This window comes from Triticum aestivum, chromosome 3D (genome assembly GCF_018294505.1).
Source record: "Triticum aestivum cultivar Chinese Spring chromosome 3D, IWGSC CS RefSeq v2.1, whole genome shotgun sequence".
In the NCBI taxonomy this organism is placed as follows: Eukaryota; Viridiplantae; Streptophyta; class Magnoliopsida; order Poales; family Poaceae; genus Triticum; species Triticum aestivum.
Window position 1 is genome coordinate 430,982,301 of NC_057802.1, and position 22,672 is coordinate 431,004,972.

At 49.0% G+C, this 22,672-nt stretch overlaps 2 protein-coding genes across 2 annotated transcripts; both read left to right on the top strand.

Annotated features, from left to right (window-relative positions):
- Positions 1-9,235: 9,235 nt before the first annotated feature.
- Positions 9,236-12,490, top strand: LOC123079398 (receptor-like serine/threonine-protein kinase SD1-8). The gene is made up of 5 exons (XM_044502167.1): positions 9,236-11,007; positions 11,103-11,313; positions 11,418-11,655; positions 11,746-11,896; positions 11,994-12,490. Exons 1-5 carry the CDS (start codon positions 9,361-9,363, stop codon positions 12,294-12,296), a joined length of 2,550 nt encoding a protein of 849 aa, XP_044358102.1. The 5' UTR covers positions 9,236-9,360; the 3' UTR covers positions 12,297-12,490.
- A 7,937-nt stretch (positions 12,491-20,427) lies between these two features.
- Positions 20,428-21,968, top strand: LOC123074857 (uncharacterized). The gene is made up of 4 exons (XM_044497589.1): positions 20,428-21,072; positions 21,167-21,255; positions 21,424-21,591; positions 21,736-21,968. The coding sequence occupies exons 1-4, from the start codon at positions 20,709-20,711 to the stop codon at positions 21,841-21,843; spliced, it is 729 nt and encodes a 242-aa protein (XP_044353524.1). The 5' UTR covers positions 20,428-20,708; the 3' UTR covers positions 21,844-21,968.
- Positions 21,969-22,672: the final 704 nt, after the last annotated feature.

Below are 22,672 nucleotides of genomic sequence, written 5' to 3' on the forward strand. Positions count from 1 at the left end.
ACAGTACTCATCCGTGTACAGAAATTGATTTTTGAGCAATATCCATCGAGGCGTGGAAGTAAGGAAGGTAACAAGCTTGTCGAAGATAGCAATAACTTCATAGTTCGAGTAATCCCAATAGCGGCTGGGAACTCGACAAATTGCTATCTTCCGTAGACAACAGTCACCATGATCATATTTGAACTCACGTAGAATACTGGTGTACTCAACCTATGGGCAGTCGTCTGAGATTTTTGGAAGTGGAACCCGGTGACGAGTGTACACATTCACAAGTTCCCACTCACAGTTGTACCCAATGTAATCAACCCAATCTCCATTTGCGCCTGCCCAAGCCTTGCCCTCAAGCGATGGCATCTTAACATCATACGTATCATTATCAAACGGCATCAACTTGCACAAGGCGAGGCTTCCCTCGTCCCAGCGCTAGTCAGTAGGGTCACGGCGAATAAGATAGGGGAGATCAAACCGCTCCTGGACCCTTGGGTTCCTTGTAATGATGTTATTAGTTGAGTCGAGAATGGCCTTGAATGAACCTGCCATGCTAGCCGAGGTGATGACATCGCAACGATCAATGAGTTCCTCCACCGCGTCATCATTCAGATCGGGGCAAGAATAACGGGGTCGTTTCCGGCCTGTTCCCTCCATGGAGAAGATGATCGAACAATGGCAGAAGGAAGGGTTAAGGCGAATGGAGGAGGGAGGAAGAGCGTGCGACAGCAGTTCCAAATCGAGAGGGAAAGGCGACGAGGCGGTGGACGGTTGCCACGGTACACGAAGAAGCGCCTGGGGAGCGAACGGTTGCCACAGAGGTCACACACTGACGACAAGGGCCGAGTGAGCATGCGTATATCGCACACACCTTGATCTGGTTGGCCGTTTCTTTTGTGTTGCCTAATCACAAACAGTTCATCCGAGTGAACCGTATGCTGTGTATCGCACACGTCTTCATCTAGCTGCCCATTTCTTTTGTTCCTCCTCATCGCAAATAGTTAATTGAACTGAACCGTATGCCCTTCATCGCACACGCAACTAAAACCTGAACCATGTTTGATGCATCCATCATCGCAAACATTTTATACATTTCTGGCGGTTTTCATAAAGCATCGTTTGCGATTATTGCATCGCACACAGTTTCTCGAAGGGTCTCTGATCGTAGTGTCGCGTTAGCAGCATTCTGCAGTAGTGCATGCTAAAAAGTTGATGTTGGACAAGGAAGACAACATAATGAGTTATGTTTGCTTATATCTGAATAGAAGTTATATTGTCATGGATCCTCCAACATGTTGAGCTTGCCTTTCCCTCTCATGCTAGCCAAATTCATTGCACCAAGTAGAGATACTACTTGTGCTTCCAAACATCCCTTAAACCAGTTTTTCCATGAGAGTCCACCATACCTACCTATGGATTGAGTAAGATCCTTCAAGTAAGTTGTTATCGGTGCAAGCAATAAAAATTGCTCTCTAAATATGTATGATCTATTAGTTTGAAGAAAATAAGCTTTATACGAACTTGTGATATGGAAGAAATAAAAGTGACAGGCTGCATAATAAAGTTCTTTATCACAAGCGACAATATAAAGTTACGTTCTTTTCCATTAAGATTTTGTGCATCCAACAATAAAAGCGCATGACAACCTCTCCTTCCCTCTGCGAAGGGCCTATCTACTTTTATCTTCTACCCTTATACAAGAGTCATGGTGATCTTCACCTTTCCTTTTCATACTTTTTCTTTTGGCAAGCACTATGTGTTGGAGATATATATATATATATATATATATATATATATATAGATGTATATATATATATCCACTCGGATGTAGGTTATCATAAAGTATTATTGTTGACATTACCCTGGAGGTAAAAGGTTGGGAGGCGAAACTATAAGCCCCTGTATTTCTCTATGTCCGATTGAAACTTTGAACCCATAAGTATCGCGTGAGTGTTAGCAATTGTGAAAGACTAAATGATAGTTGAGCATGCATGTGGACTTGCTGAAAAGCTCTTATAATGACTCTTTCTGATGTTATGATAAATTGCAATTGCTTCAATGACTGAGATCATAGTTTGTTAGTTTTTAATGAAGTTTCTGATTCATGCTCTACGTTGTGAATGAATTGTTACTTTAGCATAAGAAATTATATGACAATGTATGTTGCTGTTCTAAAGAGGATCATGATGCCCTCATGTCCGTATTTTATTTTATCAACACCTCTATCCCTAAACATGTGGACATATTTTTTGATATCGGCTTTTGTTAGAGGACAAGCGAGGTCTAAGATTGGGGGAGTTGATACGTCCATTTTGCATCATGCTTTTATATTGATATTTATTGCATTATGGGTTGTTATTACACATCATATCACAATACTTATGCCTTTTCTCTCTTATTTTATAAGGTTTACATGAAGAGGGAGAATGCTAGCGGCTGGAATTCTGTACTTGAAAAGGAGCAAATATTAGAGACCTATTCTGCATAACTCCAAAAGTCCTGAAACTTCACGGAGAATTGTTTTGGAATATATATAAAATATTGGGTGAAGAAAGCACCCAGGGGGACCCACCAGCCATCCACAAGGGTGGGGGCACGCCCTACCCCCCTGGGCGCGCCCCCTGCCTTGTGGACCACCTGGCAGGCCCCCGATGCCCATCTTCTGCTATATGGTGTGTTTTGACCTGGAAAAAATCATAAGGAAGCTTTTGGGATAAAGCGCCGCCGTCTCGAGGCAGAACTTGGGCAGAACCAATCTAGGGCTCCGGCGGAGCTGTTCTGCCGGGGAAACTTACCTCTCGGAGGGGGAAATCAAAGCCATCGTCATCACCAACGATCAACTGATCGAGAGGGGGTCAATCTCCATCAACATCTTCACCGACACCATCTCCTCTCAAACCCTAGTTCATCTCTTGTATCCGATCTTTATCTCAAAACCTCAGATTGGTACCTGTGGGTTGCTAGTAGTGTTGATTACTCCTTGTAGTTGATGCTAGTTGGTTTATTCGGTGGAAGATCATATCTTCAGATCCTTAATGATAATTAATACTCCTCTGATTTTGAACATGAATATGCTTTGTGAGTATTTAGTTTGTTCCTCAGGACATGGGAGAAGTCTTGTTATAAGTAATCATGTGAATTTGGTATTCGTTCGATATTTTGGAGATGTATGTTGTCTCTCCTCTAGTGGTGTTATGTGAACGTCGACTACATGACACTTAACCATGAGTTGGGCCAAGGGGAAGGCATTGGGAAGTAATAAGTAGACGATGGGTTGCTAGAGTGACAGAAGCTTAAACCCTAGGTTATGCGTTGCTTCGTAAGGGGCTGATTTGGACCCATATGTTTCAAGTTATGGTTAGATTTATCTTAATTTTTCTTTCGTAGTTGAGGATGCTTGCGAGATGGGTTAATCATAAGTGGGAGGCTTGTCCAAGGGAGGACAGAACCCAAGCACCGGTCCACCCACATATCAAATTATCAAAGTAACAAACGGGAATCATATGAGCATGATGAAAACTAACTTGACAGTAATTCCCATGTGTCCTCGGGAGCGCTTTGCTTTATATAAGAGTTCGCCCAGGCTTGTCCTTTGCTACAAAAAGTATTGGGCCACCTTATTGCACCTTATTTACTATTGTTACTTGATACCCGTTACGAATTATCTTATCACACAACTATATGTTAACGATAATTTCAATGCTTGCAGAGAATACCTTGCTGAAAACCGCTTGTCATTTCCTTCTGCTCCTTGTTGGGTTCGACACTCTTACTTATCGAAAGGACTATGATAGATCCCCTATACTTGTGGGTCATCAACCACCTTAAATATGTTACTTCTCAAACTATCACAATCACTTGGTCTTCATTGAACTCTGTGTGTAGGATCTGTGGCCGCAATATGAGTCTTCACCGGTTCCTAAACCGGTGAGGATTCATACTGTCAATTTAGATTCTACACAAAAAGATCATTGATGACCAATGTATTTTTGATGTTTTTTTACATGCTTAGCCTTACCACTAGCGCTGGTCCAGGAAAAAGCGCTACTACTATTAGGCTTAGCAGTAGCGCTTGTCTCCTGTCCCGCGCTACTACTAAGTCATCTTATCCCCCTCCTAGTTCCTCTCTCTCTCATCACTCTCACTCCTTACTCTCCTCACCGCTCTCCATCTCCTCACCACCGTCGCCCACCACCGCTGTCACTCCCGCTCCTCCTCCATCGAGGTAGCTCCTCCCTCGCTATTCCTCTTGCTGCCCTCCTCTCTCCCCCTCCTCTCGCCATGCGCCCTCCTCTCTACCCCTCCTTTCTCCTACCTCCCTCCTCCTCCCTCCCTCCTCCTCCCTCCCCCTTCCTTCCCGCCTCCTCCCTCCTTCCTCCCCTCCTTCCTCCCTCCTTCCTACCCCTCCTCCCTCCCTCCCTTCTCCCACTGCCCTCCTCCTCTCTCCTCCCTCTTCCCACTGCCCCTGACTCCTCCCTCCTCCTCTCTCCTCTCTCCTCCCACCTCTCTTTGTATGGAAAATTTTGAATGTATGTATTTTGAATAGGATAAAATACAAAATGTAGGTAGAATGGAGGTTTTTTTAATAGAATAGGTAGGTAGTGTTTTACTAAATTTTTTCATATATATGAACCCTATGTGTTCATATATATGAGCCCATTTCATCATTAGAGCACTAATTAGGTTTTTTGTGTACAATAGAAGATATATGTAATTAACCCTAGGTGTTCATATATATGGGTGGATGAAATTAGTTTTTTTTGTAATGCTTGGATAGATAGATGGATAGACAGATGGATTAAACTCGGTTTTTTTAGTAATGCTTTGGATAGATAGATGGACGGATGGATAGCTGTTAGGGTTAGAACTAGGTTTTACAAATTGTTAGTAAATGTAGGTCTTTTGAATCCGCATAATAATGTTTAGTTGATAGCTTATAGGGTTTCACTAAGTCCTAAAATGAGGATAATAATGTTTTTGTTTATATTTTGTTTTTGCATAAATCAAGGAGCCCTGCATCATCCTCGCCTCGTCCTCGTCACCGACCCCCTCCGACCTCGAGGTGAGACCAGCCAAATCCCCATGTCGATGATGATGTAGATGTTTTGATAGATGTAGTAGAGTAGTAGATGAGTAGCTGTGACAATTTTCATGGAATAGAAAATTTTCAATGTAGGTCTTTCAAATATGATGGAGATTTAGACATGTGATATGTAGTGTTGTGTACTACTAGTGCTTGCCCAAGTGGCCTATGTTTGCAGGGAACACCTCACAGTGGCCTATGTTTTGCCAGAGTGTTGATTAATTTCCATTCCGGCAAATTTCAGGCGCTTGATATATGTCCTTTTTAGCAAAGGTCATGCCGGATTTTCCGTGAATTTTGGCATGACTTGTGCTAGAATATGTACGAAATATCGAGTGGCCCAGATTTTATAGAAAGATAATTAAACGACATTTCGAGGTGACTCTAAGTCTGTCGGGACTCCACCATATATGAGAGAAGAAGAATGCCGACTGTTGTCATGGGGGTCGTTCTTCCTCTTCTTTCTCGTGATAGACCTTTTGGTAATGCACGGGAAGGAAGAGAAGAACGACCATCACCGATGGTCACAAATGTCAGAGATGAAGAATCCCGACTGTTGTTGTCGTGGGGGTCGCTTCTTCTTCGTTCCTGTGTGCTAGACAATTTGTGTAATGCACTCAGGAACGAAGGGAGGAGCTACCATCACCGACGGTCGAATGTATCAGAGAGGGAGTGCCCACCATATACACCACGTGAGATGAGAGTTTTCAAGGAAGACTCGACAGACTGAAAGTCAACCGTGATGAATATTAATGATCGAATTTAGTTTTTGTAGTACATATATTGAAATTTAGATGTTTAAACTTTGAATTTTGAACACAGGAGATGTCTGATGACGATAGGATCCCAGAGTGCGATTACTGCTACGATGACCGGGGTTTGTGCGATAGGTATGCTCACCTGCAAAATGATAGGTTTTTCACCGTGAAGCTGGGCGAGACCTTTGATGTTTGTACGGTACGCAACGACAAGCATTTCATCATAATTAATATCATCACTTGTGCTTCTTTTGTTCAACGTGTAATTTCTGGATTTTTTCCAATTCGATTAGTACATCCCATGCCATGCAAAACCATATGTATTGCAGGCAGAAGCTCGGTTTCAAAGACTTTGAGAATATGGAGACGAGGAGGGCTCACTTAAGAACTAAACATGGTTATGTGTTTCTGGTTAAGCTGTACAATGTGGTCAATCACTCCCATTCCGATTGCTCTAATTGGGAAGCTCTCTGCAAGGCATATGGATTTGACGAGGTTATGCAAGTAACATTTGATATTCCTCCCGAAGATGATGATGGTGATAATATCGACATCTGGGTGGATGTGGATATGCCTCCTGTTTTTCCTAAATGTGAGTTTGTCAAACTAATTTATTAACTTAAGTAATTTATATTGTTAATTTAAAAATATTTAGTGTTCATCGGTACTAAACTTAATTATTTATAATTGTCAGCTTATTTCTTATCTTCAAAAGATAATCGGAAGGCTATAGACAGGACATACTACAGCTATGACTCCGAGCTTAATTGTGAGGAGAAAGGTTATCTTGTCTCATTCATAGATGGTGTTGAGGCCTTTAAAACCAATCACTCTATCCTCCCAAATTTTACTGGATACGTGCCACTAATCCATAAATTGCATTCTGGTAACTTCATTGTCAAAAACTTGGTAAGATTTTGTTAATGATGGTAACTTCATTGCATACATTCTTCTTAAGTAAACTACATTGCTAACTATATATGTAATATTACGTTTTTCAACAGAGGCTCCCGAAGGAGGTTGTGCCTTACATGCCATTTACCGAAGGTGATATGCATATGGTTAGCTTACGACCAACTCCTTCGAAGGCTTACCACACTGCATACTCAATTTCTTCAAATGATGGAAGGCTCAAAATCAAAGAATTAAGCAAAGTGATGAATGCGCACACACAACTAATTGGAGACAATATGAATGTGCGCAAGCCACAAGTTGGAGATAGGTTTATCTCCATTCTCCATTATGGAGATGGACCGGTTTATCTGTTTTATGGTATTTTACCTAGGAGAGAGGAGTAGGTCCTATGTATTAAGAACAATTAGTTAGTGTTGATTATGACTATGATGATGAGGAGAAGGAGTTGTTATTATGACTAGTGACCAAGTTGTTATATGATGTCTCATGAACGAAAATGATGAGGAGGAGGAGTTGTTATATGACAATGATGTATTATGATGATAAGTTGTTAATGATATTATGATGATGATGATGAGTTATTATATCATTGGGTGAAAGAACCGCAGATTAGTGTCAAGTGGACGGATCCGAAGTGACCAAGTTGGATTAACATGTATAATGGTGTATGAATACGACATAAAATAAAAATGAAATAGAATACGTAATAATAGTAGTAGCGCGGGTAGGGTGGCGCTGCCAGTAACTACCAGTAGCGCGTTCTTAAAACGGCGCTACTGCTAAGTAGGTATAGCAGTAGCGCGGGAAAACCACCGCTACTGCTACTGTTTAGCTGTAGCGCCGTAGCAGTAGCGCGGCGGACCGCGCTACTGCTAGGCTTTTCCCTAGTAGTGATCTACTGCGTAGCAACTGGCGTCCTCCTGTCCCGGGAGCACTTCGGAGGATCCCCTTCCAAATCCTTGGCATCTGGTCCGCCCCTATCACAGTTGGCGCCATCAAGACGCCTCGGGGATGCGGCTACAGCCGCTCTGCGTGGGGGTCTCGTCAAGCTTCATGGGCCGCGCTCCCAGCCAAGCCTCAATTCAAGTCACGGTGGGTGAGCATTCAAGCAGGAGATGATCAAGTGCTACCAGTGCAAGCGACGGGGGCATAAAATCGGTGGATTGTCGTGTGATACGCCTCAAACATATCTATAATTTTTAATTGTTTCATGCTATTATATTATCAATCTTGTAATCAATCTTGTATGCTTTATATACAATTTTATATCATTTTTGTGGACTAACCTATTAACCTAGTGCCCAGTGCGAGTTTCTGTTTTCTTAGCCTATTTCATTGTTTCGCAGAAAAACCATACCAAACGAAGACCAAGCACGATGAAATTTTACGGTGGTTTTTTGTGAACAGAAGAGACCCTATAAGCTTCAGGGATGCACTAGACGACATTCGAGGGGGCGCCCCCGGGGCGCCATGTGAGCTTGTGACTCCCCTGTGGGTCCGTTCAACCTAATTCAAGCGCTATAAATTCCCTAAAATCCAGAAACCACCAGAGCAAGACCCGAAACAATTATTTCGCCGCCGCCAGCCTTTGTTCTTCCACAATCCCATCTAGAGGCCTTGGTCGGTACTCTGTCGGAGGGGAACCCATCACGAAGGCGATCTTCATCAACCTTGCTGCCTCCATGATGACGTCGTTTTCACAGGACCTACGTGTCCATGGCAGTAGTTAGATGGCTTTTTTCTCTCTTTTTGATTTTCAATACAATAATTTCATCCGGGATCTATTCAATGTAATCCTCGCGTTGTGTTTCTTGGGATCCGATGAGTTGTGGGTTGTGATGTGTTGTGTTGAGTTGTCGTGTGTGTTGAGTGGGTTGTGGGTCTTTTCGTCATTGAGTTAGCACCGGACTCGGCCTTGTTTCTAAAAAGAAATTTAAAAAAGATGTAGTTACTGGAAGCCGTGCATAATGAGCAACGTTTTAGCCAAAAGAAGGCGGCTACTTACTGTACATGCACGGTGGTGCGATGCTCCTTCAACCCAACCGCATCACAGGCCGTATGCCAATCCAAGTGCATTGAACAGACAGCAGGGTGACTGAACCAAAACTGTTTATTAAGGCAACTTGCACATAGGGTGTCCCATTTTTAGTACTTAAACTGTTACGCATCAGGATCAGATTGCTAGTTTCTATATTTAAAACGAACTGGCAAAACCCCGCTGCTAGCAAAAAGAGAAAAAAAAAACACTGCAAGTGCACCGCAATACTCGGATCTGATACCGTGATACCGAAGTTTGACCACACATCCAAGTATACATTTTTTTTCTTCTCTGATGATGACTGACATGTAACCATCCAAGTGCATCGTGATATCGTAGTTTGAACACCCATGTGGCGGTGTCCGCCAACACGCTGTTCCGGATGTTGACCAGCCCACATTTTCAGCTAATAAGCAAGTGAAGCAACATTACTTCTTTCAGCACTCAAGCAGCCACTCAACTAGAGTATCAGTTTTCATTCACACAGTATAACATATTCCACCGGCCGCCGGCCGCCGGCCAGCGGCAGCTCGTATTTGAGCGGCCAACTCCAAAGCAAAGAGATCATAGAAGAGCTGATGAGGAGGCGCGCGCTCTCTCTACTCCTCCTTTTCGCGGCCACCTACCTCCCCATATCGATCGCCACCGACACCATCGACCTGACCACGTCCATCGCCGGCAACCAGACGCTGCTCTCCGCCCGTGGAGCATTCAGGTTAGGCTTCTTCAGCCCGCCCGGCAGCTCCGGCGGCAGGACCTACATCGGCATTTGGTACGCACGCATCCCGGTACAGACCGTCGTGTGGGTCGCCAACCGCCGGGACCCGGTGGTCGAATCCCCGGGCGTCCTCAAGCTCTCTCCCGACGGCCGCCTTGTCGTCGTCGACGGCCAGAACACCACCGTTTGGTCCTCCGCGGCGCCCACCGGAAACGTGACCACCAAGGCCACCGCTCGGCTTCTCGACAGCGGCAACTTGGTCGTGAGCTCCGATGGAAGTGGACCGAGCCAGAGCGTGACATGGCAGAGCTTCGACTACCCGACGGACACGCAGCTCCCCGGCATGAAGATCGGGGTGGATCACAGGAGTGGCTTCGCCTGGAACATCACGTCGTGGAGCAGCCCCGCCGACCCCTCCCCGGGGGAGTACACGGTCAAGCTACTCACCGGCGGACTGCCTGAGTTCTTCCTCTTCCGCGGCCCGGTGAAGATCTTCACGACCGGGCCGTGGAACGGCGTGGTGCTCACCGGCGTGCCGGAGCTCAAGACCGAGGAGTACACATTCGCGCTCGTGTCAAACCCCAACGAGACGTACGGCACCTACTACATCAGCTCCTCGTCTCTGCTGACGCGGCTCGTCGTGGAAGGCTCGACGGGGCTGATGCAGCGGTACGTGTGGGCCGACGGCGCGTGGAACAATTTCTGGTACCACCCGACCGACCCGTGCGACAGCTACGCCAGGTGCGGGCCTTTCGGTTTCGCCTACTGCGACACCGCGCATTCGCCGGAGTGTAGCTGCTTGCCGGGGTTCCAGCCGCGGTCACGGAAGTGGAGCTTCAGGGACGGCTCCGGCGGCTGCGTCAGGAAGACCAAGCTGAGCTGCGGGGACGGCGACGGGTTCTGGCCGGTGAACAACATGAAGCTGCCGGAGGCGACTAACGCGACGGTGCACGCCGACATGACGCTGGACGAGTGCAGACAGCTGTGCCTGGCCAACTGCAGCTGCAGAGCCTACTCCGCCGCGAACATCAGCGGGGGCGTCAACCGCGGGTGCGTCATTTGGGCCACCGATCTGCTTAACATGCGGCACTATCCGGCGGTCGTGCAGGACCTGTACATCCGGCTCGCGCAGTCAGATGTAGATGCCTTGATTGCAGTTTCAGGTAAGCGCCGACGCCCCATGGTGATCGCCGTCGCCGCGACTATTTCCGGCGTGCTTCTTCTGGCAGCCGCTGGCTGCTTATGTTTCTGGAGATACAAGGCGAGGAGGAAGCGGCGGCGTCAGGCGCCTGAAACGGCGCCAGGCAGTGGAGGCAACGTGCTTCCATTCAGGGCCAGAAAACACACTGCTGATTTGAGCCCAGCTCGGGACGACGAGAACAAGATGAGCTGCGGCGAAGACGATCTGGACCTTCCGTTGTTCGATCTCGCCGTGATCCTCGCCGCCACGGACAACTTCGCAGCGGAGAGCAAGCTGGGAGAAGGTGGATTTGGCCCTGTCTATTTGGTAAGATCACAAAGATCAAGTGAAATTACTAGGATAAGTGGTGATTCTCCGCATGTTATTTTAGTTTAATGCTTACGAAATATAATAATGAGCAGGGAAGGCTTGAGGATGGGCAAGAAGTAGCTGTGAAGAGGTTGTCCAAGAAATCATCACAAGGCGTCGAGGAATTCAAGAACGAGGTGAGGCTAATCGCCAAGCTCCAGCACAGGAACCTGGTGAGGCTGCTCGGCTGCTGCATCGACGACGACGAGAGGCTGCTCGTGTACGAGTTCATGCGCAACAACAGCCTGGATACCTTCATATTTGGTCAGTTCAGTTCAACAATTTGCTGCACAAGAGAAAACTCGCGACCACTTTCCTATATCAAATGGACACAGTTAATTTATCTCAGTGAATGTATTACCATGCAGATGATGCAAAGCGTAAGTTGCTAGGATGGAGCAAACGCTTTGAGATCATTCTGGGGATCGCACGGGGTCTGCTCTATCTCCACGAGGATTCGAGGGTCAGGATCATCCACAGGGATATGAAAGCGAGCAACGTGCTGCTGGACAGGAACATGGTCCCCAAGATATCCGACTTCGGCATCGCGAGAATGTTCGGAGGCGACCAGACAACGGCGTACACCCTGAAGGTCATCGGGACATAGTGAGTATCATGATCTCTGAAATCGTTGTATACTGTTCTCGAGATGGGCTGTACTACATGCTGACTTGTGAGGTGGTGGTCGATCATCAGCGGTTACATGTCCCCGGAATACGCCATGGACGGCGTGTTCTCCATCAAATCCGACATCTACAGCTTCGGCGTCATGGTGCTGGAGATCGTCACCGGCAAGAAAATCCGAGGCTTTTATGACGCCGAGCTCGATCTAAACCTCTGCGGTTATGTAAGTAGGAGTATATATCAGCATGATTAGCTGCCACGGGTGGTCGATCTTTCATTAATTGTGTTGCTAATGTATGATCATGCTGACCATTTTTCAGGCGTGGATGTTGTGGAAGGAAGGCAGGAGCACGGAGCTCCTGGACGGTGCGATGGGCAGCAGCTGCGATGACATCCAGGTGCGGAGGTGCATACAGGTTGCCCTCATGTGCGTCGACGTGCAGCCTAGGAACAGGCCGATGATGTCCTCGGTTGTCATGATGCTGGCCGGCGAGAACGCCAAGTTGCCAGAGCCAAATGAGCCCGGCGTGAACCTGGGGAGGAACAGGACAGATACAGGGTTTTCTGAAACTCAAAGTGAGTTCACTGTGACTACGACAGATACAGCTTACAGCAAAAGTTAGTGGAAATCTATGATACGTACTCACTATGGTAGTTTAGCTTGGGATGGAATACTATCCACAGGTTACAACAAAAGCTTTTTTTGTCTCACAATTGCTACGCTCCCTGGTGAAGTTTAACCGTGACACGCCTAGGGGGAAGAAATGTAGTGCGTTCTAATTTATTTGCTTTTATCCTATGTTTGAGGAGGAGAAGATCTGATCTGAGCAATCGTCTCCATGAGAGTACTGAAGCTGTACGAGCTTGGAATATTTTATCCTATGTTACGCTCCGGGTCTATAGCTAGCAATATAGGTGGCTGTTTACAGACTCAGAGTTACAAGAATCCGGGATCGGAGGAGACCAGAGAGGGAAGGGGGGAAAAGGGAGAGCCGCCGCCAGATTCTAGTTCTTCGATGCCCCTCTCCTGAAAACCCTCGCCCTACTTAACCCTGCTCCGGGTGTCCCAAAAGTGGGCTGGGAAGCGGCCGCTGGGCCTCCGAATGCGATGGGCCTGTTCCGGCCCCGTGGGTGTTGAGGCCTGGTCTTGACAGTGTGGTACTTGGGCCGTAACACTCCCTCCTCCTTGAGACACAGCTTGTCCCCAAGCTGGCGCGCTCGGAAAATGGTGCGAAGCTCTGGCCGATCCTCCCAAGTGGCTAGCTCGGGTGGCTGATCGGTCCAACGAACGCGCACCTGGGGTACGGGTGCGCCACCCCGCTGGATGACGCGGTCCTCCAGGATTTCTTCTGGCATAGGTGTCGGTGCTGCCGCTGCTGGTAGCTGTTGAATCGCCTGTTCCGTGGGCGGAAGCGCTTGCCGCAGTTGGGAGACATGGAACACGGGGTGGACGGAGCTGCCTTCGGGCATCTGCAGCTTGTACGCCACTGCATCCACGCGTTGGAGCACCATGTAGGGGCCGAAGTAGCGGAAGGCGAGCTTCTGATTGCTGCGCGTAGCCACCGATCGCTGGACGTAGGTTGCAGTTTGAGGAACACCCAATCGCCCACCTCGAATACTCTGTCGGAACGACGCTTGTCCGCGGAGTCCTTCATTTGTTGGCGAGCCCGTAGCAGATGTTGACGAATGAGGTTCGTCATCTGGGCGCGGTCTTGGAGCCACTCCGCCAAGTCGGGAGAAGCGCAAGCCACAGGGTCGATGATGCCGAAATGACGCGGGGCGTGGCCGTAAAGCACCTCGAAAGGAGTAGTGCCAAGAGCTGAGTGCGGGGACGTATTGTACCAGAACTCAGCTAGGGGGAGCCATACGTACCATTTGGTAGGACAAGCGTGGACGAAGCAGCGCAGGAAGGTCTCCAAGCACTGGTTGACCCGTTCCGATTGCCCGTCCGTCTGGGGGTGACGAGCCGTGCTCATACGGAGTTGAGTGTGCGTCAACCGGAAAAGCTCTTTCCACAGCACACTTGTGAAGATGGGGTCCCGATCAGAGACGATCGACTCCGGAAGGCCGTGGAGCTTCTAGACATGAGAGACGAAAGCCTGCGCCACTTGGAAAGCGGTGAAAGGATGCCTGAGCGGAATGAAATGCGCGTACCGGGAGAATTTGTCCACCACCACCAAGATGGAGTTGTGGTTGGACGAGTGCGGTAGCCCTTCCACGAAGTCCATCGTGATCATTTGCCATGCTTGTGTAGGCACCGGCAACGGCTCCAGGAGGCCTGGGTAACGCACACGCTCCGGCTTGGCCTGCTTGCAAGTCTGGCACGCCTCCACGAACAGCTTCACGTGATGTTTAAGGCCGGGCCATGTAAAGAGACGTCTCACTCGACGATAAGTAGCGTTGAATCCTGAATGCCCACCGATAGCACCGGCGTGTAGTGCTTCCAAAACATGCCTCTGGATGGCCACGTTGCCCCCAAGCCAAACCCGGCCCCGGTGCTTAATGACACCATTATCCAACAGGAAACCATCAAATCCTTCTGGTGAAGTTGCAAGCCTGGTGAGGATTTTCTGTGCTTCCTCATCACCTGATAACCTGCCTGTACGTCCTCCAGCCAGGCGGGCACAGCAGAAGTGATCGCTGCCAGATCACCTTGAGGCGGGCCTGGGCAGCGAGAGAGCGCGTCGGCAGCTCGGTTGTCAGTGCCCTTCTTGTAGATGATGTGATAGTGAAGGCCCAGGAGTTTGGCCATGATCTTTTGTTGCCAAGGAGTTGCCAAGCGCTGATCTTCCAGGTGAATGAGGCTCCGTTGGTCGGTGTGAATAGTGAACTCATCGTTCTGCAGGTATGGGCGCCAGTGATCCACGGCCATCAGGATCGCGAGCCCCTCCTTCTCATAAGTAGACAGGGCGATGTTGCGCGGCCCGAGTGCTTTACTCAGGAACCCAACTGGATGCTTGTCCTGGGAGAGGACCGCGCCAATTCCGTGCGCAGAAGCATCGGTCTCCAAGTGGAAAGGTTTCTTGAAGTCGGGTAAGGCCAGAACAGGAGCTGAGATCAGGGCTTGCTGGAGTGCCTGGAAGGAGCCTTCTTCCTCGTCCGTCCAGCGGAAAACCGTACCTTTCTTCAGCAGGTCTGTCAGCGGCCGGGAGATGAGGGCGAAACCACGGACGAATTTCCGATAATACCCTACTAATCCCAAGAATCCACGCACTTCCTTCACCGTTGTCGGGGGCGGCCAAGACTGGACGGCCGCGATGTTCTTTGCATCAGTGCGAACCCTTCCTTGCTGATTACATGCCCAAGGTAGAGCAAACTAGGTCGAGCAAAAGAGCACTTGTTGTGATTGATTCTGAGATGGTGTTCCTTCAGCAGGCTGAACACTTGGCGCAACAACCGAACGTGAGTGATCAAATCTGAGCTGTAGACAAGGATATCATCAATGAACACCAGCACTCCTTTGCGTAACAGCGGGGATAGGACGATGTTCATGCCCCCTTGAAACGTGCTGGGGCCCCCAGTGACTCCATACGGCATGACCTTAAACTCGAAATGTCCATGGTGCGTCTTGAAGGCTGTCTTGTATTCATCCCCCTGTCTCATGCGAATCTGGTGATATCCTGCCCTCAGGTCCAAACTGGTAAAGAAACACGAGCCCGCCAACTCGTCCAGCAGCTCGTCAATGATGGGGAGGGGGTGGCGGTTCTTGATCGTGATCGCGTTGAGGTGGCGATAATCTACGCAAAACCTCCAGGTCAAATCCTTCTTCTGCACCAACAACACAGGTGAGGCGAACGGGCTCACGCTGGGCTGAATGATTCCTTGGGCGAGCATGTCGGCCACTTGCTTCTCCACCTCATCCTTCTGCGCTGGGCTGTGTCGGTATGGTCTGAGATTTACCGGTTTCGCTCCTGCCACCAATGGAATAGCATGTTCGAACGCTCGATGTGGTGGAAGTCCCCTTGGTTCTTCAAAAAGCACTTCATATTGCTCAATCAGCTCGCTAACTTCAGCTGGCAATGGTGGCTCCTTGGCCTGTTCCTGAAGGGCGCAAAGTTGCACCACTCGAGCGACGGCAGAGTTCTGTATCATGAAATTGAGCTCGTCCTTGGATATCATCTGACAGGAGGTGGTGTCGGACCGAGCTCCCTGCAGATGCACTCGCTTGCCCTGGTACTCGAAGCTCATCGTATTTTCCAGCCAATGGACCTGCATCGGGCTATGTGTGGCGAGCCAATCGATGCCGAGAATGGCGTCATAGCACCCCAACGGCAGAACTTTGAACGTGGTGTGGAATTCCACCCCATGAGATCGCCACTGGCAGTCAAAAACCTCCTGATTGCTGCGCATCTGCTCCCCATTGGCCACTCGGACTGAGAACGGGTGTCGAGTAGCGTGAACCCCTTGTAACCTCTCAGCCAGAGCCGAACTGACAAAACTATGCGACGAGCCGGAGTCAATCAGCATAAGCACTTCTCTGTTCTGCACCCAGCCATGGAGGCGCATAGTTGTGGGCGAGTCGGCGCCTTCCACCGCCTCTCTAGACAGCACACAACAATCTGCCGATGGCGCCTCCAGTTGCTCTTCCTCCGTGTCTGTCGCCGGCGAGTGCAACATCTCGAGCATTTCTTCGACGACGTGAAGCTGGACCGTAGGCCCGCAGTGATGATCGCGGCCCCACCATTCACCATAGGTGAAACAGAGCCCCTTGGCCCTTCGGTAGGCACGCAGCGTCGACATCCGGTAGTCGCTTGCCGGTGCTCGAGCCGCCTCCGTGGCGCGGCGGTCCTCTGCACGCGCATCCGAGCTGCTCCTCGCCACTTGTCGAGGTGGTGGTGGAGGTGGTAGGGGAAGGGCTGTGCGCGGAATGGCCCGGGAATGGGAGCCACTAGGAGCCCGCCGATCGTCTCTCTTCATAGCCTCCAACACCTCTTCCTGCAAACAGGCCAAATCCATGGCAGTATCGAGCGTTTGGGGTCGATGCAACAAAACAGCAGCTCTGATTTCCTTAAGCAGACCATCTACAAAATGAGTAATAAAGAAAGCCGGCTCCCAAGAGGTGTGATGTGCAGTGAGATTATGCATGAACTGAGTGAATTTGTCCGCATATTCGGTCACGGACCCAGTCTGTTTGAGACCATTAAACTGACGCAAAAGAACTTGAAATTCCTCCCGACCAAATTGCAAACAAACAGCAGCGGCGAAATCGGCCCAACTAGAGTACAGAAGATGTGCTTGTGTAGCTTGAAGCCAGGAAAGAGCCCCATCAGTGAAGTACATAGCAGCACAACTCACCCAAGTGTCGGGAGAGAGTGAGCAGACTCGAAAATAGGCTTCGCACTTCAGCCGCCATGGCCGAGGCTGACTGCCGTCGAAAATGGGGAAATCAAAACGCGGAGGAAAAGGCAGGCGAGAAAAATTGCGATCCCCCGCAAACGAACTCTCCCCGGAATGATGAGAATCGAACGCACCGGTGACCGGAGGCGCCCCCAGGGTGTGCTTACCCGGTGACTTCCCCCGGTGAAGTGTTGTGAAGCCGTGGCCCTGCCTGCCGTCACCACGAGCCGCTGCCGTCAGAGGAAGCAGAGGAGGCAGATCCGTCAAGCGGATCGGCGGCCCTCCGTTCCTTGCCGACTCCATGTCCGCCGTTTGGCGCGATGCTGGTGCCGCCAGAGGAAGCAGGGGAGGGAGATCCCCCAATCGCGCCGGTGGCGCCTCCCTCCTTGGTGCCTCCACGTCCAGTGTCGCGGACGTCTTCCCCGGCGCCGCCTGCACCAGATGAGAGCGCAGATCACCCACTTCGGCCCGCAGCTCCTCCACGGACAGCTCGATCGTAGGCTTCCACCCTTGCAGTTCGAGGACGACCGGGTGGATCTCGTCGATCTTGGTCGTCAACGCTGAGATGGCCGCCGTCAGATCCGCCAACGCCTTGGTGTGCTCCTCCATCGTCGCAGCCTTGCGTCGCCTTGTCTGGATGATCGATGGGAAACGACCCGCCAGATCGGAGGGAAAAACGACGACGGATCGGTGAGGGAAAGAGGCTCTGATTACCACTTGTTACGCTCCGGATCTATAGCTAGCAATATAGGTGGCTGTTTACAGAATCAGAGTTACAAGAATCCGGGATCGGAGGAGACCAGAGAGGGAAGGGGAAAAAAGGGAGAGCCACCGCCAGGTTCTAGTTCTTCGATGCCCCTCTCCTGAAAACCCTCGCCCTACTTAACCCTGCTCCGGGTGTCCCAAACGTGGGCTGGGAAGCGGCCGCTGGGCCTCCGAATGCGATGGGCCTGTTCCGGCCCCGTGGGTGTTGAGGCCTGGTCTTGACAGTGTGGTACTTGGGCCGTAACAAAATGTAGTGCGTTCTAATTTATTTGCTTTTATCCTATGTTTGAGGAGGAGAAGATCTGATCTGAGCAATCGTCTCCATGAGAGTACTGAAGCTGTACGAGCTTGGAATATTTTGTCATTTCTCTGCATCCAGATATGCCAACATCCCATGGCACTAGTTGGTGGCACTAACCAATTATGGCAGCATCAGGTCCCAAATAATCCGCCGATGAGTTTACATCATTGTTGATTGACGCGCCTCACATTGGAAACAAGAATATCTTCTCTTTCAAATTATCGTGGTTGGCCACAACCTTGCCCTCACCGGTGGTCACTCCGGCCCCGGTGTCCACATCCCTCATTTGCCGGTCGTCACTCCGGACACTGGCAGCCACCGCTCGCTAGTTCGATCTCCATCGACGTGATGGCTCTCTCTGACCTCAAGTTCGAACAAGGCTTGGCCTTCGAAGCCTACATCTGGAAGCAATTTGGTGTTCCAATCAATCATTTCGAGGGTGGCAAACTCAAGGAATTCTTCCTGGTGGCTGCGGTGACTCGATCTAAACTTTGTATCAATGCTGATTCGGTCAGTCTCATGCTTCAATCCTGCTTTGGGGGTCATGCTTCTCGTTTCAAAGTTTCTTGCCTTCAAAATTGGTCCTTTAAGTTCAGCGTTTCCTCCAAGAGTGTGGGTTTTGCTATCATCAAAGGGGGGAATTGCGTCAATGATCTTTTCAGTTTGGGGTTTTCCTTTGGGGCAATGGTGGACCGGATTCTCACAAAGAGTTCCGGCTGTATCAGCAAGAACTTGACGAGGAATGGACTGTGGTGAACCGTTCTGGTGATCGTAGGTCCTATTTTGAAGCAGTTCAAACTCCAAGGTTCTTTCCTGGCCACAATTCCACCGTTCGTTCTCCGGTTAGATCTCTGGTCAGATCCCCGGCCCGATCACCGGTCAGATCTGTTGCTGCTCGTCCTCTTTCAGTTTCTGAGCGCCTAACTCAAACAGCGGCTTCATTACACCCGGCCTCTTTACACACCATATTAACTGCGCCCAATAATGTGGCCCTCGGAGGGGCGGGACTTACGGGTATACAAAATTCTGGGCCAGCCCAAGTTACTAGGGAGCCCAACAGCCTTTTCTGTATTCGCTGTCTTGGTGTGGGTCATCTTCAGCCCAGTTGCAAGAATAGAATCCGCTGCAGAGGATGCCGCCGCTTGGGTCATATCAAGGATAACTGTAGGTTTGGAGGCGCGAACTCCGAACCGATGCCTCGCATTCAATCGCCTCTCCTGCAGCAGCCACTTTTGGCTAGGGACCGAGACTCCCGTCAATCGCCACATTTAAGCCCATCTGTCAGAGAGGGCATCATTTCCCCTGTTCAGTCAAATCAAGCAATTACCGTCGGTGCCTACTCGCATTCTCACCACTCTCCTCCTTCTCTGCAACAACCAGCTCTCCCTTCGAGGGTCTTGACTAACGCGGCTACTCTCCTCTCGCCGGCGATGGCGACCTTCCCATTCGACCCTGCGCCATTTCTCCCTGAGGGTTTCCATGCGATCGAGGTGGAAGGGAGGCCTGCGCGCCACCGTGTGCTTCATGGCAATCTTGTGCCAGCCAACGAAGATCTTGCCATTGCAACAATCATCCCCATGCTGCAAGGAGAAGTAAGTTTTCTCAATGTCCGTGAGATCCTCCTAGAGTTTCTGCAATCCAAGCGCATTGGTGTCTCTGAAGTGACAAAGTGCCCATTTGGACAAGCTTTTGTGAGGGTTCATAGCGCGGCCGATAGAGATTTTCTAGTGAACAGGGGACCGCATGCCTACGATGACATTCATATTGTCTTTCAAAGACATAATGAGGGGCTGAATTGGAAAAACTTCAATCTGAATCGAGATGTCTGGCTCATGGTGTTCGGTTTCCCTGCTGATTTAAGGAATTTTCATGAGCTATCTAATGCTACTGCAAGTTTCGGGCAGTTGATGGTTTGGGACAGATTTAAATCAAGTGATGCGGCTGTGGCACTGAAAGTTAAAGTTGAAGCTCTCAAAGATGTTCCTGCAAGCCTGGTGGTTTCTGGTGCCAAGAACTTTAGTGGTCAGTCTTGGACTTGCCCTGTCGTGATCGTGGATGATATCCCTATTGGAGTGCCACCGCCTGATGAAGACCCAGTTCCTGAAGATGGCAACTCTCACCCAAGGCCACCAGAGCAATTCCATCACCCCAATCAGAATAATCTCATGGTTGGACCAGTTGCTTTCACCTTCTGCAGCCTGAGCAGCAGGGTTTACCTGTCATTGAGGAAGCTCCAGAACTGAATGCTGATGATGAAGATGATGGTTGGGGTCACTGGGCTATGTCGCAGCAGCAGCATCCTGTTGATGTGGAAATCCAAGCTGGAGAGTTTCTGGAATTACATGACTTAATGGGACCTCTTGAAGTTCAGGTTGTACAGCCAAAAGATGATCACAGTGGGCTCACTTTATCTTTGGGCCTGCCAAGTGCAAATGTTAGTTCAGCTGAGTCTGCTATTGGAGCACCAGGCATTCCTGATCTGGATGAGCTTCTGGCACCCCTAGTTCTGCCTGCTCCTCCTCCAGTTGCACCTGTTGCACATGCTGCTTTTGATCTCAATCAACCCATTGAATAGCTGCCCATAGAAGACTTGGCAATTCCAGAAGCTCATTTGCCTGCTCTTGAGAATGAAATGCTGGTTGCTGAATCTCTTCCGCAGCCTCAAATGGAACTACCAGTACCAGAGCCACTTTTGCAACACATGCTATTGCCAGTTGATGTTGCTGCTGCTACTTTCAGTGTTGTAGCTGAAATTGATGCTCCTCCTGCTGCTCTCCCCATTGCAGCAATAGTTCCAGATGTTGCTGTTGCACCATTGCCTGCAGAAGAGGTGCCTGTTGTCGCTACCAATACTGATGATCTTGCTGCCCCTGCTCAGTTGCCTGAGAAAGAGCCCCACTCTCAGGCTCTCCTATCTCTGGCCAATATGGATGGCCCTGCTGCTGAACAGACTGAAGCTCTCAATCAAAATGCAGAAATCTCCAGTTCCTCTGCAGGTAACAGTTTGGAGGCCCCCTGGCTTCCCTTATCCTATTTTCAATGCAAGTTTTGCTGGCAAGGATATTCAATTACTGCCATCCGCATCCTCAGGTCAGGATGATGAGTTTCTCTCAAAGGAGGGGTTGGAGCTTTGGAAGGCTCACTTTGCTCCTGGGGCCTCAACAGATAAAGTTACCCAGGTACCTATTGAATGGTGCAAATTCATAATTTTTGCTCTTTTGACTGTGGATAATTTTGACTGGGCAAAATCTCTACTTGCTTCCCAATTATGGACTTATATCATTGAGGGTTCTGCAAGTAACCAACCTCTGCCATTTGCAATACCTGACAAGTGTCAAAGTGAACAGATTCTTTGTTGTAAGAATTCAGATGAGGAGCCAGAAGTTTCTTCTAATGTTGTTTCCACACCCCAGGCATTGCACAGAAGTAACACTCCCCCTCTACCACCTGCCAGCACCTCCCATGCTCACACCCAAAGGAAGAGAAAAGATAAGGCTCCCATGGTGGAAACTGAGGTAAGAAGGAGCTTCAGATTGAAAGCTTTAAACAATGGCTTCAGAAGGAAATCCTGCTCAGACAAAAATTGTTTCCCCTGTTCTACTGATCCTCCAGCTATTACTACTAAGATTGTAAATAATCTTGCTGTCTCCTTTTGCAAGGCTGCTGCAAAGGACTGCTCTGAGGAGATGCTACATCAGCCCAAGAAGAAGAAGGAGGCCAAGGCTGCTGCCAAAGGACCATCCAAGAAGGCTGCTTTCAAGCCTTAAGATAGATTTCCTGCTTAAGATAGCTTTCTAATGTTACCTATGTAAGCAACAAGAAATATTAGAGCTGGGACTCTGTTGCACTTTTATGATGTTCTATCCATGGTACTTTTGAGAGACAATGCTTTTGTAATGAGAATGAATCCTAATGTGATGCTCCATGGCAGTTGCTCTATTACTTACCTCTGTGTTGAGACTGCCCTGTGTTCTGTGCAACGTTGTGATCTTCTGCTCTGTTATGCTGAGAGTTTGCTTGTCATCTTGCTTGCTTGGTTATCTTTGATTGATCTCTTAGGAGGAATAGTACTAGTTACAGACTTAATTCAATCTGATCATGAATAGAACCTGGAATATACTCAATTGGAACATCAGAGGTATTAATGACAGTAACAAATGGCTTTCGCTTCGAAACAAGATTGCTGAGGCAAATGCAGATATTGTCTGTTTGCAAGAAACTAAGAAAGAACACTTTGATTTCAGATATATCAAAAACTTTTGCCCTAACAGGGTCAATTGTTTTGATTTTTTACCCTCTGTGGGAGCTTCTGGAGGGCTTCTCATAGCTTGGAATGGCAGCATTTTTGAGGGTGAAACCTTGTTTCGAAATGAGTTCTCTATTTCAATCAGATTTCAGTCTAAGCTCACTGGTGATTCGTGGATTCTTACCAACATTTATGGTCCTTGCCAAGGTGCAGCCAAAGAAGATTTCCTAAACTGGTTCAGCAACATCCATATGCCTGATGAGACAAAATGGATGATCTTGGGAGACTTCAACTACATTATATACCCTCACAATAGAAGCAGATCTGGGGGCAATTTTTCTGATATGCTA